Here is a 19254-nt window from a genome sequence, read left to right as displayed (position 1 = left end):
TTTAAAATAATTATTATAAAGTGGAACTATAATTAACATCGACAATCATTTGAACACTTTGGTTCCTTTAATTTAAGAGCTACATGATGTTTGGTTAACAGGCACTTACAGAAGCGTGAGCTCTCTCCTGCTGCTCCGCTGGAGGATTTGATCCTGATGACAGCTGCTTTTAAAGTCGCCTCACATTCAGGACATGTTCGGCTGCAGAGTTGCAGGGTTTGTGTGGTTGAACTGAGATGCAGCGGGTCCCGTTTTTATCTTACGAACACGCTCGTCACGCCACCTCCCGTCTGATCCCCGGAAGAGAGACTCACAGGTGAGACGGCGTCCGTCTGTCGGGGGCTCCGAGGTGGACCGAGGGGCCTCTTCCACTGCCTGAGGAGAGAAAACAGCTGGTTTACACAGAACCAAGGCAGGAAAACCTCCTCCAGCAGGTTCAGACCGCTCACACACACCTTTCTCCTGATTCACAGAAAACAGTATTTATATTTACAGAGTTATCGAAGAGCTTCACAGCGACTTCTGACAGCTGGAGGATTTTAAACCCGTCTGCTGCTGAGCCTCATACTGGGGTTAAATAAAGATTACAGAGCAAAAGGAGAAGAGAAAGTCAAAAAAATATTGGATATTATCTCATTTAAGAGGGAAATTTGGGAGAAAATGTTTGTCGGCGTGATGACGTCGACCAAAAACTCCTAAATTTACCACTTCAACATCAGAGAATATCCGTTTTATCTTGGAGGGAGAAATCTTGGAAATGATGAGTTTCTTTTCACCCTCGTCGTTGTTTTACTTTTATTATATTATATTTTAGTTTTTACCCACACGTTGTCTTAGAACTCTTCAGGTTCCCGTCGGTGTGACAGTTTCTACGTTAGAGCTGCTTTGAAGCCTCTCAGTGTTTCTCACTCTTACAGGAAGCTTTACTGTTTGTTAATAAAAGACTTTTTGCATCTTGTTTCACAAACATCCGCAGCAGGAACCAAACTTTAAACAGAAGACGCCTCCCATCGTTTCCTCCCTGGACCAGAAATAAGCGCTGAGCTCCTCTGCAGCCAATAACAGCTCAGAATAACTTATTCTAACTTATAATAACTATTATAATAGCTTACAGTGGAACAGGTCGGGGATCCCAGCATGCACAGCGGCGTCCTAAGCGTGCTGGGGGGCTTCGGGGCAGGGCACTCGGTGTCTGTAGGCCATGATGAAGCACGTCGACTGGTGCCACCAGTAGAACATCAGCACCAGCAGCAGGTGCCACACCTGGTGGCTGGAGCCCAGGTAGTTGAGCTGACCTGCAGGTGAGGTGACGTTCTTAACATTCAGCTTTTAGAAAACCCTTCTGTTGACAGACTAATATTTGAGTTCAGGACTGATAACTGATAACTGATAACTGATAACCATCATCTGATGAGTCAAAGAGAAACTTTCCGTGACACATTAACGTCAGGTGACATTCAGAGCTACTAAAATTAGTCACATGGTTTAGTCAATAAACCAGAACCTTTTCGACTGCAGCGAGAGACTTTTAACTTTAAAATGCTTCACATGTGACGCTGACGTTTAAAACTGACAGTTTGATTCCCGTGAAACAAAATAAACTTTGCTTTTATGAAGCTCGGAGCAGTTTGAGACACTTTCAAATAATAAAACTACAACCTTGAGCCTTTTAAACATTTCACTCCAAGTGTCATTCCTCCTAAACTGTGGAGCCGGAGATCCCAAATAAAAAGTAAGGAGCTGAGGACGACAGAGGAGATCGAGCAGCGGTCTCACCTGGGAAGTAGCGCTCAGGAACTTTGGAAACGTAGAAGATGAGAGCGAGAGCAGCGATGAAGTACATCCCCAGGACTCGAGGAACGAAAGCCTGAGAGAGAAGGAACTTCCCGTTAGCTTATTTCTGCTCGTGTGACTGATGAACATTCAGCTCGCCGCCTGCGTGAGCGCGCTCACCTGGACGAGCTCGGAGGAGAAGCCCCCGGTGATGCAGATCCAGTGGGCGGTGGGGACGAGCCCGTATCCGGCCACCGAGCAGAAGATGAGCGAGCGCAGCTGCTTCCACTGCTTGCTGAGGTAATGAGGGTGAATCTGGGCAAAGAAGACGGCCAGGATCATGGCCAGCACCGTCACCAGGTACACCTGCCGCCAGTACTGCCGGGACAGGAAGGGCAAAGGTCAAAACACACCAGAACACACACCTGCAGGTTCAAGAATCCCTGGAGGAAAAACTATAAAATCATATTTATCAACCTGAATTCAAGATAAAAGAGAACTGCAGCACTTGGGTCCTTCGGGTCTGTCCACATCCTGGTGTCTGAATGACTGACAGGTAGTAAAAGTGTTGGAACTGGTCCAGTAGATCACTGTCACACACTTAGAATAACAATCTGAGCCTGTCAGTGGATCAAACAAGCTCTTTTAGTGGACCTACTGTGATCAGGTGCAGTTGTCCCAAAGGATCACGTTGCAGCCATTGCAGCCCGTTTGGTGTCTGCTGGCTGAGGTGATCTACTGGACCAGTTCCAACACTTTTACTACCTACCAGTCACTCAGACACCAGGATGAGGACACAGAGAGGACTCAGGGTTAAAAACCAAACAGAGGTGGTGAAGCAGCATGTTCATAAAAGGAAACCAGGATGATTTTAAGGCAAATTAAATGCTGAGAACATGTGAAAGTGTGTGTGGCTGACGGACCTTCTGTTCTGTATTAATGAGCAAACACAGAAACGCCTCTCGCTTTAGTGAACCGCTAAACGATTAAAGATTTAAGATCCTAATTTCCTAAATTGTGCTTAAGTAGTTGATGAACCGTATCCAGCTGAAACACCAAACTCTGCTCACACAGTAAACACAACACCTGTTAAACCAGTCAGACAAACTTGGACGGACTTTTTTCTGATCTTAAATCTTTAAAGAACGAGACGGATTATTTAGGAACGAAAGAGTCTGTTGAGGCCACAAACGGCTTCTAATCTAAAATCACTTGATCCTCAGCTTTTCCCACTTTCTTCTTCTCTAAAAACACCTTCGTCTGTCTGATCTCTGCCACTTCATGCGCAGGTTGATGTCATTTGCACAGACGTGATAAAACAAACGTCCACGATGAACCAGTGAGGATCTTAGCGTGTGCCAACTGCACTTCTGATTACAGACTAAACCTTCGCTGTGCTTAAACTGCTAGAAGTAAGTGTGCACAGTCTGGAGAGCCTCGTCTCCGTCCCTTCTGTCCGTTTGTGTGGATGTAGGCCTCCGTCCAGTCACACGTCCTCGTTCGACGAGTCCTGCCGAATTTCACAGTGAATAAATTTGCACCAGGAACGAGGCCCCGCTCGGCTGCAGCCAGCTTTTTTAAGCTCTCCTCCAAACAGACTCGGTGTTCTCTCCTCCAAATCTGCCTTTCCGAGGCGCTCTGATGAGACACGAGTTTGCTTGGCTAGATATAAAAAGCAGTTCTTCCTTTAGGGACTTGGCGTGCCGCAGGAGTGGAGCCACCCAGAAGCGGAGCCCCAGTCTTGGCAAGGACAGGGGAAAGGGTGGCGGCGGCGGTGGCGGTGGTGGTGGTGGTGGGGGGGCCCTTCACTGAGACGGCTCCCAGACTTGCGAACGTCATATGGTGGGGAACAGGAGTGACGGACCGCTCCGTGAACGCAGCCATCTGGTTTGGGCTGCAGCAGATTTCAGCTGCGTTCTGGGGGCAAAATAGCCCGGCGCTTCCAATATGCGGGGGAAAGCGAACAGTGAGGAGCAGAGCCAAACACTTCAGGAGTTAAAATTAAAAAAAAAAAAAAAAAAGCAAACAGGACAGAAAAAAAATAAATAAATAACATGGTGGGCGGCTGGAATAAGGAACCGAACAGGCTCGTGTCATCGGAGGCTGTTTTCCAAACGGCGAGCGCAGCAAAGGTGTCGTGTTGCTTATTCACCAGGAACAATGAGTCAATCAGCAGAGCCAGACTGTGGGCTCCTCTTCAGCTTTATTCAATTACTGCCTCTCAGGCCGACGGTGTTGAGCCAGAGAGTCTCCGGGGACGAGCGGCGGCTCGGCGATGAAGCCACAAATGCGTGCGGGGACGCTCGAACATCAAACACATTTAAATTCTCTATCAAGCGCGTGAAGCAGTGAGAGTAAATCACAGTAAAATAAGCCTCCGTCTCCTGATCAGGACGAGCTGATTAGTGTGAAACTCTTAGCTGGGAGATAAAAGATATATAAAGAGTAATATAAAGGAAACAAACAGAGAAATAAATAGGAGAACATACAAACGACAGTCAGATAGATATCAGATGGTTTCTAATCTAAACCTAAAGTTTCCAAAGCTTTCTGCTCTGAAAGCTTCAGGGACGCCGTCTGATTTCTCACCGCCCACACGTCTGATTTGTTCAGGGTAAATAACAAGTCTACAATTTTAAAATGTCTTTGGATTGTCCTGAAAAAAGGTTGACTTAATGGGACCAACAGCAGAGCCTAGGGCCTCCTGCAGGATAAAAAACTCTCAGGCTGAGGATCAATGAATCATTTTGGCAGGCAGGAGTCCGGCACAGATGCTAAATGTACTGATGCTGTGAAAGAGGCTCAGGAAGCCAGTTTAAATGTGCGCTGTATTTAGAATATTTTCACTGCTCCAACTCGCCGTCAGACAGAACTGAAGTCTGGTGGCTTTGAGAGGGATCTACCTGCTTCAGTTAGAAAAGGGGAGTTCAAATTATAACGTACATTTAATAAACTGATGTTCATTCCTTAGGAGGCTAAAAACCATTTCTGTGTCTGTGTCAAACTTCTAGGACCTCATGCCAGCGCTGTTCTGGTACAGAGACAGTTCTGAAAAGTTTCTACAGAAAGTCAGAGGCGGTTTTTATGGAGTAGAGTTATGAAAAGAAACATGGAGTCTGGAGAGAAGCAGATAAAAGAAAAGAGTGATGAGTCGAGGGGAAATATATGGAAACAGAATATGAAACAGTGGAGCAGTTTGTTTGCTCTGCCTGTCATCTGCTGTATGAACTCCACTCCACATGGAGAATAAGCCGTTTACAATTAAACAGAGCCACAGCGTTGAGTCACGGAGGACTGGAGGGCAGATTTTCACATTTAGCTTTAGTTTTTAAGGATTTACACTGACGCTGCGGATGCAGATCCACGGGGAGACTGTGGAGAGCAGCATGAAGAGATAAGAGACAAAGAAAGAAGCTAATCTGTCCGGGACGTTTCACTTTGACCTCGCTTGTGTCCTTCTGTTGGTTCACTAACCCGGTGAATTTAACCGTTTTGTAAACGTTCGACAAACACGGAAACGGTGACGAATAAACTGCTGTAAAGCCAAATTCAGGAAAGTCACATGACGAGCTAAACTGAAGACCCAGAAAACCCAGAAATGTGCCTAAATCCCTACAGAGAGAGACCTGGAAGATCCTTTTGGTTTAACCACAAACAGCCGTTATATCGCTCTCTGCACACACACCAGACTACATTCACTAAATCACTGATTTTACATTGCAGAAGTCAGGACTTACTGGTCTACCGCTGCCTCAATCAGTTAGTTTGTGTGTTTTATACAAGCATTGTGCTGGATATGAACTAACCCGTTAGAAGACCAAAATGACACAAATACACAACCAAATCACCTGATGGAGGCAGCAATAGACCAGCAACTCCTGTGTTCTGTGAGGTAAAATTGCTGTTTTGTCAATGGAGTCTGGTAGCTGGTAGTCAGCGACTTACGGCTAATTCTGGTCGAACAAAAAAGGATCTTACAGCCTGTTTCACAGCTCCCAACTGATTCCAAAACCTTTTGACTAGAACATGTAAAAAAATAAGGTGCTCTCCTTTGATACTCTTCGTTTGTCAGGTATTATAGTATTCCAGTTTCTTTTCCACATAATAATAATAATGATAATAATCCTTAAATTGTTGTGCAGACAAATCAGAGATCACAAATCAGGGTGAACGAGGGGCTGAAGGTGGACTTACGTTATTGCAGTAGAAGGTGTAGAAGACTCCGGGGACGTAGCAGCCCAGGATGCCGATGGAAACGCCGGCGTAGTCCAGCGCCATCCAGCGGCGGCTGGTCTTCTCCGAGCGGTGGCAGCAGAACAGATGATAGCCGACGGAGCACAGCATGCACAGCTGGGGACGACAGGGGGAGTCAGGAAGTAGGAAAATACCTTTGATTCAACAAGACGTGTCCTTTTTTTTTTTTTTATTGGACTTGTTCTGATTATTTTTCATTTGTTGAGAATAACTGCCAATCTTTTTAAGAGATGAGGTGTGATGTCCCTCTGCCACATATCCAGTTTCCAGGATATTGGGCTAATTTGAAAACACCACATTGCTCAACACAAGGTTGTAAATGTAACGTAGGTAAACCTGGATAAAGAGGAAATACCTTTTTACTGTCAATCAATTAGCAGCAAATTGAATTTGGTTTTAAAAAAAGTGTGTGTGTGTTTGAGCTCATGGTTCGTCATCAGACACTTTACACTTACATCTTATCTCGACTCTGACTACATAAACACACTGTGGCCGCTGGATTTCCAGGACTTTTTCCAGGACTTCTCCAGGATCTCTGGCCACATTTTCAAGACCAAACATTCTGAGAAGTTTTGGTATAAAATGATTTTTTTTAACTCTGATTTCAGACATCTAGATATCAGACAATGAAACTCATATTCATGCTTGTAGGGAGATAAGAAAACGTGTGAATGTTCTCTACATGTGCTAGAAACGACACAAACAATGAAACCAATGTCCTTTTCCAAAACTTTTTTCAATTTGATTGTTTTCAAGTATCTTTCCAGGCCTGGAGCTCATGTTTTTAAAACACCCAAAGAACCCTGGGATCTGTGACGTTCCACATGTGAGACGTGTTTGTTTTTACTGACACTGGTGCTGCATCTGATTATCATTTAATAATTTAACACAGATTAGTCGTTTGGTCTCTACAGAACCTACTAGAACCTCATCAGGTGTCTTGGTTTGTCTGACAAATAGTAAAAAAAAAAAAAAAATATCCTGGAACTGAATATCTGCTTGAAAAATGACTTAAACTATAAGACGGATGTCAAACTTTTGTCTTTTTTACTCTAGTAAAAGAGTAAAATCAGAAAGTTACTGTAAATCCATAAATAAAGTTTACAGAACTCCTTCGTCCCCACAGCGGTCGATGTCTCATTGTTTATTCCTCCAGCTGCTCATGTTAACTTTGACTGTTTTCACGAGGAGGATCTAATCTCCTCTCTGCAGGTTGTGCAGTAACGTTACACCTTTCTTTCTGCCGCTCCTCTCCAAAGAAATCTGTTTTGATTTTCTCCTCAGCTGGCCGGTTGTCCTTAAACGATAAACTCCACCTGTTCTCCAGCAGCTACAACAGTTAGCAAGCTAGCCACCAGATTATGTTGAAGATACAGTTAATTAAAGCATAAAGAATCAAAAGTAAACTAAACTTTCAAGACTTTTATAAAACCCTTTCACAGCAGCCAATCATAAAGAGGGATTCACCAACGTTACACTAACTAAATAAAGTGATGGACCTCAGCCGTGTACCTGGAAGCAGAAGAGTCCGATGGAGTAGATGACGTAGTCCTCTCTGGACGCTCCGACGGCCGGCAGCACCGAGGACATGTTGTACACCCCGACGCAGAAGAAGAGCAGGAAGCCCAGCAGGTGGCTCCAGATGTTCACCGTCTCGTTGGACAGAATGAAGAGGCTGCACGGACGATTTGCAAACTTTAAAACCACCACGTACACATAAATATTCAGTCATTTGGTGGAATTAGCTGCTGTTGGAATGTATTATGGTAATAAACAGTGATCTGCTGCTTTAGTGTGAAAGAAACATGTGAAACAGAAAGCTGATTGATAAATCCCTGCCTGCAGGTAATAACTTACTGATCATCACAAACATATTTCAGTGTCTTACACACTGAAACCTTGTCCTTCTTCTGCTTCTCACCTTTTGATGCACAGTCTGGAGGGCAGGTAGGCTCTGTATCCGTCTGTGATGTAGGGGTTCTCCCTCAGAAACACTGGGATCTGCTCGTAGGTGTACAGTCTGATGCCTCGGGGCACCAGCACGGGCCAGTACTGATAACCCCCCAGCTCAATGTAGTGTGAGGCCGGGGCGCTCTTCTGGAGCTTCTGAGGCATGGCTGAGCTGGAGGAGTCCGCTTTAGTCAGACCTGCAGCTGACAACAAAACAAGTCAGATCCAAATGAGGATGAATTTTGCATAACAAATCTGCATGTTTGGTTATTTTCATGCTATTATTATCATTATTATTATTATTATTATTATTATATTTTGCACAACAGCTGATATCAGCTAGCAAACATTACTTGGCTGCTCTGACGGTGCAGCTACAGTATTGTCTTGCATTTAATCTCATTATAACTCTCATTGCTTGGAGAAGAACCGGTACAGTACCAAACTCCATTCAGTAATACGCCAATTTTCGGCCTTATGTGCTGATAATCGTTCACGCCCCTGGATCATGACTCACTAGCTTTTTAAGAACCCACAGGACCCGAACTTTAATGAGATGAGAATCCGATACATCAAGCACCATCTATCAATGAAGTCTAAATTTCCAATAGTCCACTTTAAACATACAATTGGTCACCGTTAGGTCAACCTCAGAGAGCGGCGGAGAGCATGGTGTCACCGTTTAGAAAAGTTGTGGTTTTGTTGACATAACGGTCTTGCTTGGTTTATTATTATGAGCCGACGGAGCCCAAGGAACCAACTGAACAAGAAACCATTTTAGGTTTAAGTCTTGGCAGGCAAACAATCCCGTCATTAAGCAAGTCAATCTTAAAATAGGTTACTTTTCAAAGCGGTTTGGCAACTGGTGGCTAATTATCGCTTGGACAGGACATTTGAGGCTAGCTAACCTGCCGCTTCGTTTAGCGCCAGAAGGTGAACAACAAACTCACCTTTCAGTTTGGTAAATGTGCAGTTTGCGGCATTCTGGGGCTTATAATGCGCACTTCGCATTTGTAAACAAACGTTCACATGAACTTAACAAACAACACGACGGCTAACAAGTTCCAAATCACCACAGACGTCATCAGTGAAGGACCCCTTCAGGGTGCCCACAGAGTGCCTGAGTAAAAACAGCCGACTCCGACGATGAAGACCCTGCGGCTGGACCGAAAGTTCTGGGGGGAAAAGAAACCCCAGTAAGGAGTTATGGAGCAACAATTTCAAAGATTAAGAATTAAATAGATTAAGAATTAATTTTCAGACTCTATTCTATTTTTCTCACACGCAATTTTTTAAACAACTAAAAGCTGCACACCAAGATAAACAGTTCCTAAAAATAACTAATATTTATTAAGCATTAATCTTATATTGCCAAATATATTTACGTTTAGTTTTCACATTATCCTCAAAAGCTCAAGAGTCTAAAGTTTTTTCTTTAAACTGAAATTCTGTCTTAATGGGTAAAAAAAAAAATGCCATTATTACATAATTTAAAGAAACGTTCAAATGAGTTGTTTAGCACAGAAAAGTCAGTGCTTTTCTTCAAATTATTAATAGCCAGATACTATGATAATAATAACTATTATTAATTCCTTTAAATCATATTTACTTTGAATAAAATGTATTATCTAAATATTTCCGTCTAAATAACTCTGACTGACTAAACCTGGACTTGGACTGAAATATGTTGTGTGTTGTGTTTGTGTTTGTTATCAGTGTTGTTTCAATATTCATCTTTTATCTCCACCAATCATTTGTCCCTTTAACTGGTTGTTTGTGCTACACATGCTGCATTTCTAATGTTTTAATTTTTAATAATAAAGTTGCAGCATTATCACTACTTTTTTTCCAGATTATTGTACTTTTTTTATGTTACTCCAGCGTTTATTGGCTCTATTTTGGATTTATTAGACATAATACTAATAATGAGGGGCAGTAAAGTCACATTGTTCAGCATTTTAAGCCCTAAAGATCAGTTGGAGATTCAAACGAGGGGCCTGATGGAGCCACTGAAAGTCTTGGAGCAGCACAGAGAAACAATTTGTACATTATTAACAGCAGATTTCAGTAATAATAGCATTTTTTGATGATTGGATGGAGCCGTTCTGGTGTAGAAACGGCTCAGAAACCGTCCTTTATGTCAGCACACCCAGGAAAGCCGTACGTGCAGTGAATGGCCCCTTGTCTCTAGTTTGTGGTTGTAAAGTTTCATGACACTGTGATTATCTATGAGCTCACAAAGGTTCATTTGAAACAGTGAGCTCTGGCTCCGATGGGGACGAACATCAGCCCAATTTATGGGATTCCAACACTGCTAAGGCACGCCAGTGTGCAGAAGTATTCAAATACACCATTTTTAGAATAAAAACACATTTGTACTGCATGAACAAACCTGCAGGGATCAGCAGAAGGAGACTCACGTGTTCCCACAGAACCTGGAAATACAAGTGGCATAGAAAAGATGACTTTTTCTTTAAATCTAAAGATGGACGCTTTCACACAACACTGGGCGCAATATGTGAAAACACTTAGACCAGATTTTGTGAAGGTGGTGAACTGAAGGAAGGTCTACAGACCCACTTAAATGCCCTCCCTCACCTCTGTGCTCCCTTTAAGGCCCGAGCACTGTAAACTAACTGAAGTGCAGCACTACTTTGCTGCAGGTATTCTGATCTGACTTCCATATATAGATGATCCTCTGCCTGGATGTACACACACTGTTGCCCATAAAGTTGGAATAAAATGTTTTTTACCTCTTCTCATGAAATGATTGTGACTTAATGGGATTCATTCTTGATAAATAAAGTGTTTATCTTCCAAACATAAGATAAGATGCACCTTTATTTATCCCCCAAGGGGGAAATTCTCATTACCCAACAGCTACATCAGAATCGAAGAAAAAGGAGATAAAAAAAAATTAAGAAATAAAAATACAAATATAGAAAATACACTGCAAATGTGCAAAAAATACAAATATAGAAACGTACAAAATAAAATATAGTGCAATATGCAATCTGAAAGACACATCACAGTGAAACTTAAACCACAATGACCCTTTGCAAACTGTGTATTCAGGCTTTAACAACATTTGGAGTATTGAACAGTTGTTTTTTGTTGAAAAGGGAATGAAAATCTGGAAATGAGACTGTGAGAAGACACGAGATAGCTTTTTCTTTTTCTTTCTCTCGTTTCATATTGTTTTGTATACATGACTTTGTACCATGTTTTATTTCTATACTTGCCCATATGTCAGTTTGTCTCACAGTGAGAATGTTATACCAGAACCAGAACCCACACGCACGACTCCAAAGTATCAAAATAAACTTTATAAAGAAAAGACAAAAACAAACAAGCACAGTGGCAAAAGCTAATAGTGTGGAAACAAAAACAAGGAGCGAAAAACAAAACGAAATACAATAAACAGAAATACTCAGGCCAAAGGCAATCTATACAAAAATGAGAGAAAGTGAACAATTACAGAGGACAAGACACAGGAGGACAGGAGGACAGGGAATTTCAAAATAAAACCGGAAGTGACAAGAGACGAGACAATAACTAAACTCAAGATCATAACAGAGAAGTGACATAAAAACTTGTAAAAAAAATAAAAATAAATAAAATTGCTGTGCCAGTTTTTATTTTCCAAAATGCAGCTTCACCTTCCTGACAAACTATTGTTGTATCTTCTCTGATGATGATGATGATGATGATGTGCAGTTGAAGTAAGGACACGTCCGCTGACAACGACTTAGTGAATAAAAATAGGTTTATTACAAAAAGGTCAGTTGTCTAATAGGCACCGTCGTCTCTGTCCTCGTCTTCTCCCGAGCCACTTCTCTGGTCACTTCTTATACACCCTTTGACCACCTATCTCAACATGTGGCTTTCATCCAGATAACAGTTCTGTTCTTTGTTTTAGGGGTAAAAGGATATATTAGAAGGACACCATCCCCCCGGTATCTAGTGAGGGGGAGCAAAGGTCAGATCTCCCCTGCCTAGGTCAAGCAGTTCCCAGTCTGTCTGTCTTCAGATAATCGATCACAGAGCAGAAACATAGAAACAATGAACACTACATATGATACGGTATCGTTGCTCTGACCCCACCGCTGGACTATGCAGGTGTGCCTCGTGTTGAGCAGGCCTTTGTTAAACAGGCTCTGAGTCTCTGTGCCACTGTGTTACATCTCCTCTCGCTAACTGTCACCAGGAATCGGCGTCAGAGCGAGCGCTCTCCGCAGACCTCTCAGGTGTGAGAGATGTTGGAGGATTCCCTCAGGAGGGAAGTCACACTCGGTCCTCCCTCTGCTGTTTACACCCTCACTTTAATTGCCTCGTTCTCAACTGGAAGTGTGTTCTTCATTATCACTTCTAATACACCTCTCAGCACTTCCACTCTGGCAAAGTGTCAGCTGCCACGATGAGACAGTAGCTCGGAGATGCAAGGGCGAACAGCAAGAATCTCCTGCTGCTGCTGAAGTCGCTGCTCAGAGTTAGTAATTGATTTTAAAGGCTCACAGTTTGGCAGATTCACTCCAAATCACTTTTAATATGAAAGAAGCTGAACATAAGAAACACAGACGCACAAATAAAACATTTCTCCACAAACAGACAAACATTTCTAAAAAGATGTTTCTGCTTCTTCTTGCCGCCATTTTGTCCTTTAACCAGACAAACAGTTTCCCCATGTCAGCACGTACAAGGACAAAGGGTCGTGCCACGTTTCTTACCTTGGAGATCCAGAAGAACATCAACATTCAGTCCATGTACATGTGTTTCATGGTTGTATGAGTATTGGAACGCAGCCCGTATATCTGGTCAGAGGGACGAAGAGGCAGAAACCTCCAAGACCGTCTGAGGCTCCAGTTTATTTTCATGGTTTTGTCCATAATTTCAGTTGTTGGGACGATGATAAAGTCTTAAAACATGAACAGATGATCAGAAGGTTTCTGTAAACAAACCAACAGACTTCTGGAGATAAAACCAAGAAAGAGCTTTGTAGACTTCACTTCAGGCCTCATCAATTTATCCAATGATTAATTACAATGTTATGGTTTAGTGATGGGAACGATGACAGATTGTTTGAATGAATGAAATATCATGGTTAGGACCATTAGGACAGATAGAATAAGTCAACAATGATCTGCTTGGTGAAGGACGCTGAATGTTGACTTAAATATGATTTTAGTGCCTCTGCTATCAGACCTGCGTCCAAAGCAGCGGCCTGGTTTCTATGGCGACGGTCTGTTATACAAAAGAAACAACAGACAGGAAACATAAAAACACTGAAACTGACCAATCAGGAGAGAGGAATAAGAAACTGCTCCAACAAAGAGAGAAACTGGAGGTTTTTCTACTGAAGTCAATGCAGAGTTATCTAATAATAATAGTTAGTTAGTTAGTTAGTTAGTTAGTTAGGTTTACTAGCACTACTACAAATATGAACACAACTAAAAAGTTCTTCACATTAAAGACATTTAACAATAAATGTTACTCCACAACTACACACCACTCACAGGTGACACACACCTCATGTCCCGTCCTGTCAGGGGTGTGAAGGATCTGTGGACCGTGATAGATCACTAAGGATCTCCTCACCACTGGACTCGATTAACTAACGGTCTTTAGGTTGTTCTTGTTAACCACAGACTGAGAGACATGCCTGGTTCAAACAGCACCGAAGGACCAGTGTGTCTTCTGAATTAGAGTGACTTCTAAACGTGTATATTCACAGCAGGCAGCACAGCCGTCCCTCCAGCTGTTGGTCTCTGGAGGACGTAGGATCAGACCCCGGTACCTTCAGAGGACACACCTCTCACATGCGCTGTGGTCGACTCCCCGTCTCCCGCCCCGCCACCTTCTTCTTCCCCACTCCTCACTGATTCACTGTGACAATCTGTCCTCGGCCCTTTTTTTTTTTTTTTTCTCCCCCCTCCTGAATCTTCTTTGATTTCTGTCCTCCATTTTTCTGTCAGACTTAACGGAGAGAAATGTGTCAGGATGTAAGTGTGTGCTTAGGCGGCGTGTAATGGAACATGAAATTAAAGTGCTCCTACTTATACCCTGAATGTTTCCTTTAAAAGCAGGAGGTGATTTGTGTATCGGCCGTTTTATCAGCGTCGAAACATCCCGCTCGATATTGGTGATTACCGCGGAGATGCTGGAAGAGCTCCACTTACTGGGGATATTTTCTTCCATAAAGCGCCGACTGTGGACGCGTCCTACAATGAAGTGTGCAATAAAATGGCACTGCATTACGTCTTAATTGAGAGCGCCTACACTGTCTTGGCAAGTGTAAGTCTCTCCTTTCCAAACAAGGCGCTGTTAGCCTGGTTTAAATAGAGACAGACAGGCCCCCGGGCGACCAATGTCCTTTGGGATTGTCAGGGTCATCAATGAAACACAAGGCTACACTGGTGCACTCCTCTCTGACTGCTGCGCCGCTTTAATGGCACGTTATGTTATGGTAAAAACATCAGACGCTATACTTCTTCTCAGTGATGCTAAACGCATGCTAAAGTGACTATATGTCACTGCACGGGGGAGGAATTAACGATGCATGACATGTTTTCCACTGCATCCGTGTTTGTGTTTCCTCAGGCGCCGCTCTACAGAGCATCCTGGGTGCACCTCGGCGTCCACGTGCCCCTACGTGGAGAACAACTTAGATAAAACCTCAAATTTAGGGGCTGCAGTCTTTATTTTCCTCTCAAACCCCGATCACAAAGCTCACAGGCATCACAGGCTTCGACGTAGGGCCCGCCAAATGTTAGCCCGCCTGCCGTGCCAAGACTAGACAGGCCCTTTGCAAAGCTAACATGGCCTCGCGGCGGCTTGTGCTCGTCAGCGGCCGGCTGGTCTCATTGGCTTTATTTATAGTCGGCGCCACAAGACATCTGCTGGAGACGAGACTCTGTCCTCTGTGTCCACACAGCACCGCACAGAGGGAGCTTGTCAACGTTGTTTCGAAGGCAAAGTGTTTGAGAGGACCCCGGTCAGAGGAGGGGAGAGACGGCTGCAGCCTCCTCTAATAGGACGGGTGTCCCCTCCGATCGCTTTCTCCACAGCTCTGATTAATGAGACCGGAAGACAGAGGGAGGCTTCACAGTTTGTCGTGTCTCGTGTGTTAGCCGATGTTTACTTGATCTGAGAGCTGTTGTTTGTTTGGTGTCTTCAGTCTGGTCGTTGCTCGCCACTATTTTGGGACACTGACACTTGGATGCAGCTCGGCAGTCGTCTGATGCGGCCTCGCCTCTTCCTCCCCCACCCACCTCCTCCTCCTCTTCATCCTCCTCCTCCTCCTCCCCCTCGGTGTCACACAGAGTTTCTCCTCCTCTCCCGTTCTCTTCTCTCCACATCGAGGATGTCTCTGGCTGACCGTGCTTCAGGCCTTGACACAAAGTGCCGGGGACAGCTCTTTGCTCTTCCCACAGAGCGGGGGGTGAAGTCGGACTGCCACCGAGGGAGGGAGTGTGAAAATACTCTGTTTACATGTTCCTGAGAAGAACCGGTCTGAGAAAGAGGCTCCTCGTGAGGAAACAATACCAAACATCACGGAAATCTGACCCAGTAGACGGCGATTAGACTGAAGCTGAGCTGAATCTGGTTGAAAACTGAAATATTTCTAGATGTTTAGAACAGTAAAAGTCCTGGATTCAAAATATTATCAGCAGTAAAAGTACTTAGACACCTTTAAAAGTGTTATGTTACACAGGATTTTTATATTATTCTGTTTTTATCACTGACAAATGTGTGTAAGAATGTTTTAATGTTATAGTTCATCAATATGGAGGCTGTTTTAGATAATTTATGGACCACTGGGTAGATCAGTGTCACATTACTGCATCATATCATGTAGGTGTGTGCAGTGAAGTCAAAAGTACAATATTTACTGGTGGAGTAGAAGCAGAAAGTGGCATAAAATGGACATATTTAAGTAAAGGGCTATGTTTTACATCAGATATATAGATCATTTTATGGCATTTCAACTGTTGTTGAAAACGTGTTTCATGTATTTTAGCTAAAAACTAAACTTTTTTGGAGATTAAAACTAAACCAGAGGCAAATTTCCATTCCATGTAATGTAATGGACAATAAAGTTTTCTTATCTAACAAATATAATGGGTCCTAGTCAGGCTCCCTGAGGAACCCCTTCATTAAAGGATGACTGGTAGGTACAGAAAGCTTTGGAATTGGTCCAGTAGACGTCTCAGCTGGCACAAACTAACTAATTGATGGAGGCAGCAGCAGACCAGCAGCTCCTGTGTCCTGTTCTCTAAAATCCCTGTTTTAGTGAATGTAGTCTGGTGTGTGTGCTGTTTGTGGTTAAACCAAAAGGATCTTCCAGGTCTCTCTCTGTAGGGATCCTTTCCATGATGCTGTCACACACTTAGAATAACACTCTGAGCCTGAGTCTGAGGCTATCTACTTTTGTTTAACCAGAAAAAGCCGTTCTCTTGAAAGCCACCAGACTCCATTGACAAAAGCACTAATTATACTTGGCAGTTGCTGGTCTGCTTACTGCCTCCATTGGTTAGTTTGCTCATGTTATTGTGTGAATTTTGGTGTTTTAAAGGTTAGTTCAGGTCAAATACAGTATTTGTGTAACACACAATAACACAAACAAACTAGCAGATCAAGGCATGACTCCCATGCTCTTTCAGCTAAAATCCCTGTTTTAGTGAATGTAGTCTGGTGTGTGTGCAGAGAGCAATATAACGGCTGTTTGTGGTTAAACCAAAAGGATCTTCCAGGTCTCTCTCTGCAGCAAAAACAAGCATTTTAGTGGACTTTAGTGATTTAAGTTGACCACAAGGATGATGCTGCAGCCTATTTTGCACCAGCAGCTGTCATGCTGAGGTGATCTACCAAACCTTGTCGTAGCTACCAGTCATTTAGACACCAGAACATGTGAAAATAGTTCCACAGTTCTCCTGTAAGTTCTCACAGGACTATGACGGCTCATCCGTCTGATCCATCAGAAAAAAAAGGACAGAATCTGCAGCAGATTTCTCGGTCACGTTGCCTCCCAAAATGTTTACTATCAACATCAAATATAAACCAAGCTGCTATTAGGCACAAATTATCCTACAACAACTTTATTTTCCTGCCTGGAGGCCATATGTAGAGCAGTGCATCACAAACTGGGAGGGGAGGAGGGAGAAAAGTCAAAATGAAATGTTGCATCAACAAATGTTCCAGCACTGATGTCTGAATCTATCGTGGTAGCATCTGGGCCGCTGAGCTCTTCCTGGGAATGAAATGGCATTGTTGCTTAGTCTCCTTGTACTTTTTATTTATTTATTTATCTATTTTTTTGTGGAAAGTTTCATCTGTGTAACAATATTGAAAGGCATTAGTCTTAATCTCTGTGCTTCCTTTTACTTTTATTTTTTTTTTTTTAAGTCTTAGAAGATACATCTGGTTCCCTCTCTTGTAATTCCTGCTGGGATTCCAAAGAAAAAGCGAAAACAATTTTTACAACGGTGGAGGGATTAAAGTCGAGGGCGGGGTGGCTGTTTTAGGACATTTAGCTGCTGCTGGGAATGAGATTAATGCCTTCGAACAGCAACAACTGCCGCGTGTGTTGTCACTTTTTTGCAGCTGGACCAAACTTCCCGGTAATCCTTAATGGATCAGAAGTTGTAAGTCCATCCTCATCCTCATCACTCAGACAAACTGTTTAAGCTTTTTGACACAAAGAGTATGTGTGCAGGGTGCTTTATTCTCTTCTATTTTTTTTTTTTTATCTTCAGAACAATACCAAAATAAGCCCTTTAATATACAACTGGCTGTAGATTAGACCTGCATATGCGCTGCTGCAGTTATCCTCTTTCTGCAGAGGAACATGGGGCCCAGATTGGTTTTCATCAAGGTTTAGATTAAAAAAAAAAAGATGTAATTGTGATTTATTGTGTTTGTTACTTGTACTCATCTACCTCTCCACCTTTTTATTATAACTCACCTAACACAACTTGTTTTATGCTGCGGCCACATAATCCTGCAGCTCAAATATAAATCCGTGTGTTACGACCTTAAATCAATCTAGTCTAGTAGAGCACAGGCACCAAAGAGGAAGAAAAAAGGAATATTAAGAGCAATAATGATCAATATTAAGAGTCATTAACACCCATTAAAACTGCATGAATGTCTGCGTTTAAGGAGAAAATTAAATCAACTGACTTGAATCAGAAACAGCAAAACTATTAAGTGAAAACACAACAAGTGATCAGGGTAAAAATATCTACGTCACCATATAACTCTCTAATCAAATAAGCACCAATTTGCATGTATAAAATAAATCCCCACCTTCTCTCCTCCACTAGAACTCTAACACGTGTTTGTCTGCATGTTTCTACAACAAATCTGAAACCATTTCAGGTAAATTCTCTCCAGAAGAAGCGATGGAGGCTGACACAGAGGTTTTAACAACCCGAGGAGGCATTTACATTTATTATTTTCCTCTCGGACACCATTGAGTCCTTAAGAAATAACCTCGGCTCCTGCTGAGATTCAATATCTTTGAAACTTTAGTGCTCACAGCAAAAATCAATCAAATGAAATTAAACCAAATTCAATCAAAGCTGCGTCTCTACTGCAGTTACAGTCCTGCTGCTGCGGATTCAGTCAGAACTGAGCAGGGAATTAATACATGAAGTGTGAAAACTGAATTTATGGTCAGAAAATCTTCATTGTTGTATCGGCGACGCCCTTCAGACTAAATCACCTTTAAAATCCTTCGTTCATAAACAAAGTGACACATATAAATCAGCATTCAGACCAGTTTCACGGCCTTAGAGATCCTCTGGAAGATTTAATTTTATTAATGTGAGACGTGGTGTCTGCTAAACCTGTTAGCATGTAGCATCGGAGATGTCCTTTAATATTTCAGCGTGGAAGTAAAAATACTACAGTGCAAGTAAAAGTACTCATAACATCATTATTATTGATCTATTAACATGTTAATGGGACTAATTAAACTTCTTCATGCAGGAGTTTAACCCTTTAATAATCACTCTAATATCATATTTTATGAACTGACCGAATGTTTTGTGTGTAACATTTTACTCTAAACTCAAAGGAACTGCAGCTGTTAGATAAACGTAGTGAGTAAAAAGTAAAGGAGGATATTATTCGCCTCTGAAATGTGGATGAGTAGCTTAAAACTGAAATAACTAAAGTCAAACAGAGCGTCCAGCCCTGGAAGGAGGAAGATTCAAGAGAAGATCCTGCAGTCGCTCTTATTTATCACTGGTCTGCTGAGGAGAGAATGAATCTGGA

At 42.7% G+C, this 19254-nt stretch overlaps 1 protein-coding gene across 2 annotated transcripts; it reads right to left on the bottom strand.

Moving 5' to 3' along the window:
• Positions 1–297: 297 nt before the first annotated feature.
• Positions 298–9054, bottom strand: paqr3a (progestin and adipoQ receptor family member IIIa). Of its 2 annotated transcripts, none has more exons than XM_070834054.1 (8): positions 8928–9054; positions 7949–8180; positions 7540–7702; positions 5968–6123; positions 1954–2151; positions 1777–1867; positions 1113–1295; positions 298–375 (listed from the first exon to the last, which is right to left on the bottom strand). In XM_070834054.1, exons 1-7 carry the CDS (start codon positions 8986–8988, stop codon positions 1153–1155), a joined length of 1044 nt encoding a protein of 347 aa, XP_070690155.1. In that variant the 5' UTR covers positions 8989–9054; the 3' UTR covers positions 298–375; positions 1113–1152. The 2 variants fall into 2 exon arrangements, with proteins under 2 accessions (XP_070690155.1, XP_070690156.1); XM_070834055.1 differs by having other exon boundaries at positions 7949–8174.
• Between the last annotated feature and the right edge of the window lie 10200 nt (positions 9055–19254).

The sequence above is a fragment of the Pempheris klunzingeri genome, chromosome 7 (genome assembly GCF_042242105.1).
Source record: "Pempheris klunzingeri isolate RE-2024b chromosome 7, fPemKlu1.hap1, whole genome shotgun sequence".
In the NCBI taxonomy this organism is placed as follows: Eukaryota; Metazoa; Chordata; class Actinopteri; order Acropomatiformes; family Pempheridae; genus Pempheris; species Pempheris klunzingeri.
Note: the sequence above shows the minus strand (reverse complement) of the source record. Positions and strands in the feature narration are given on the sequence as shown.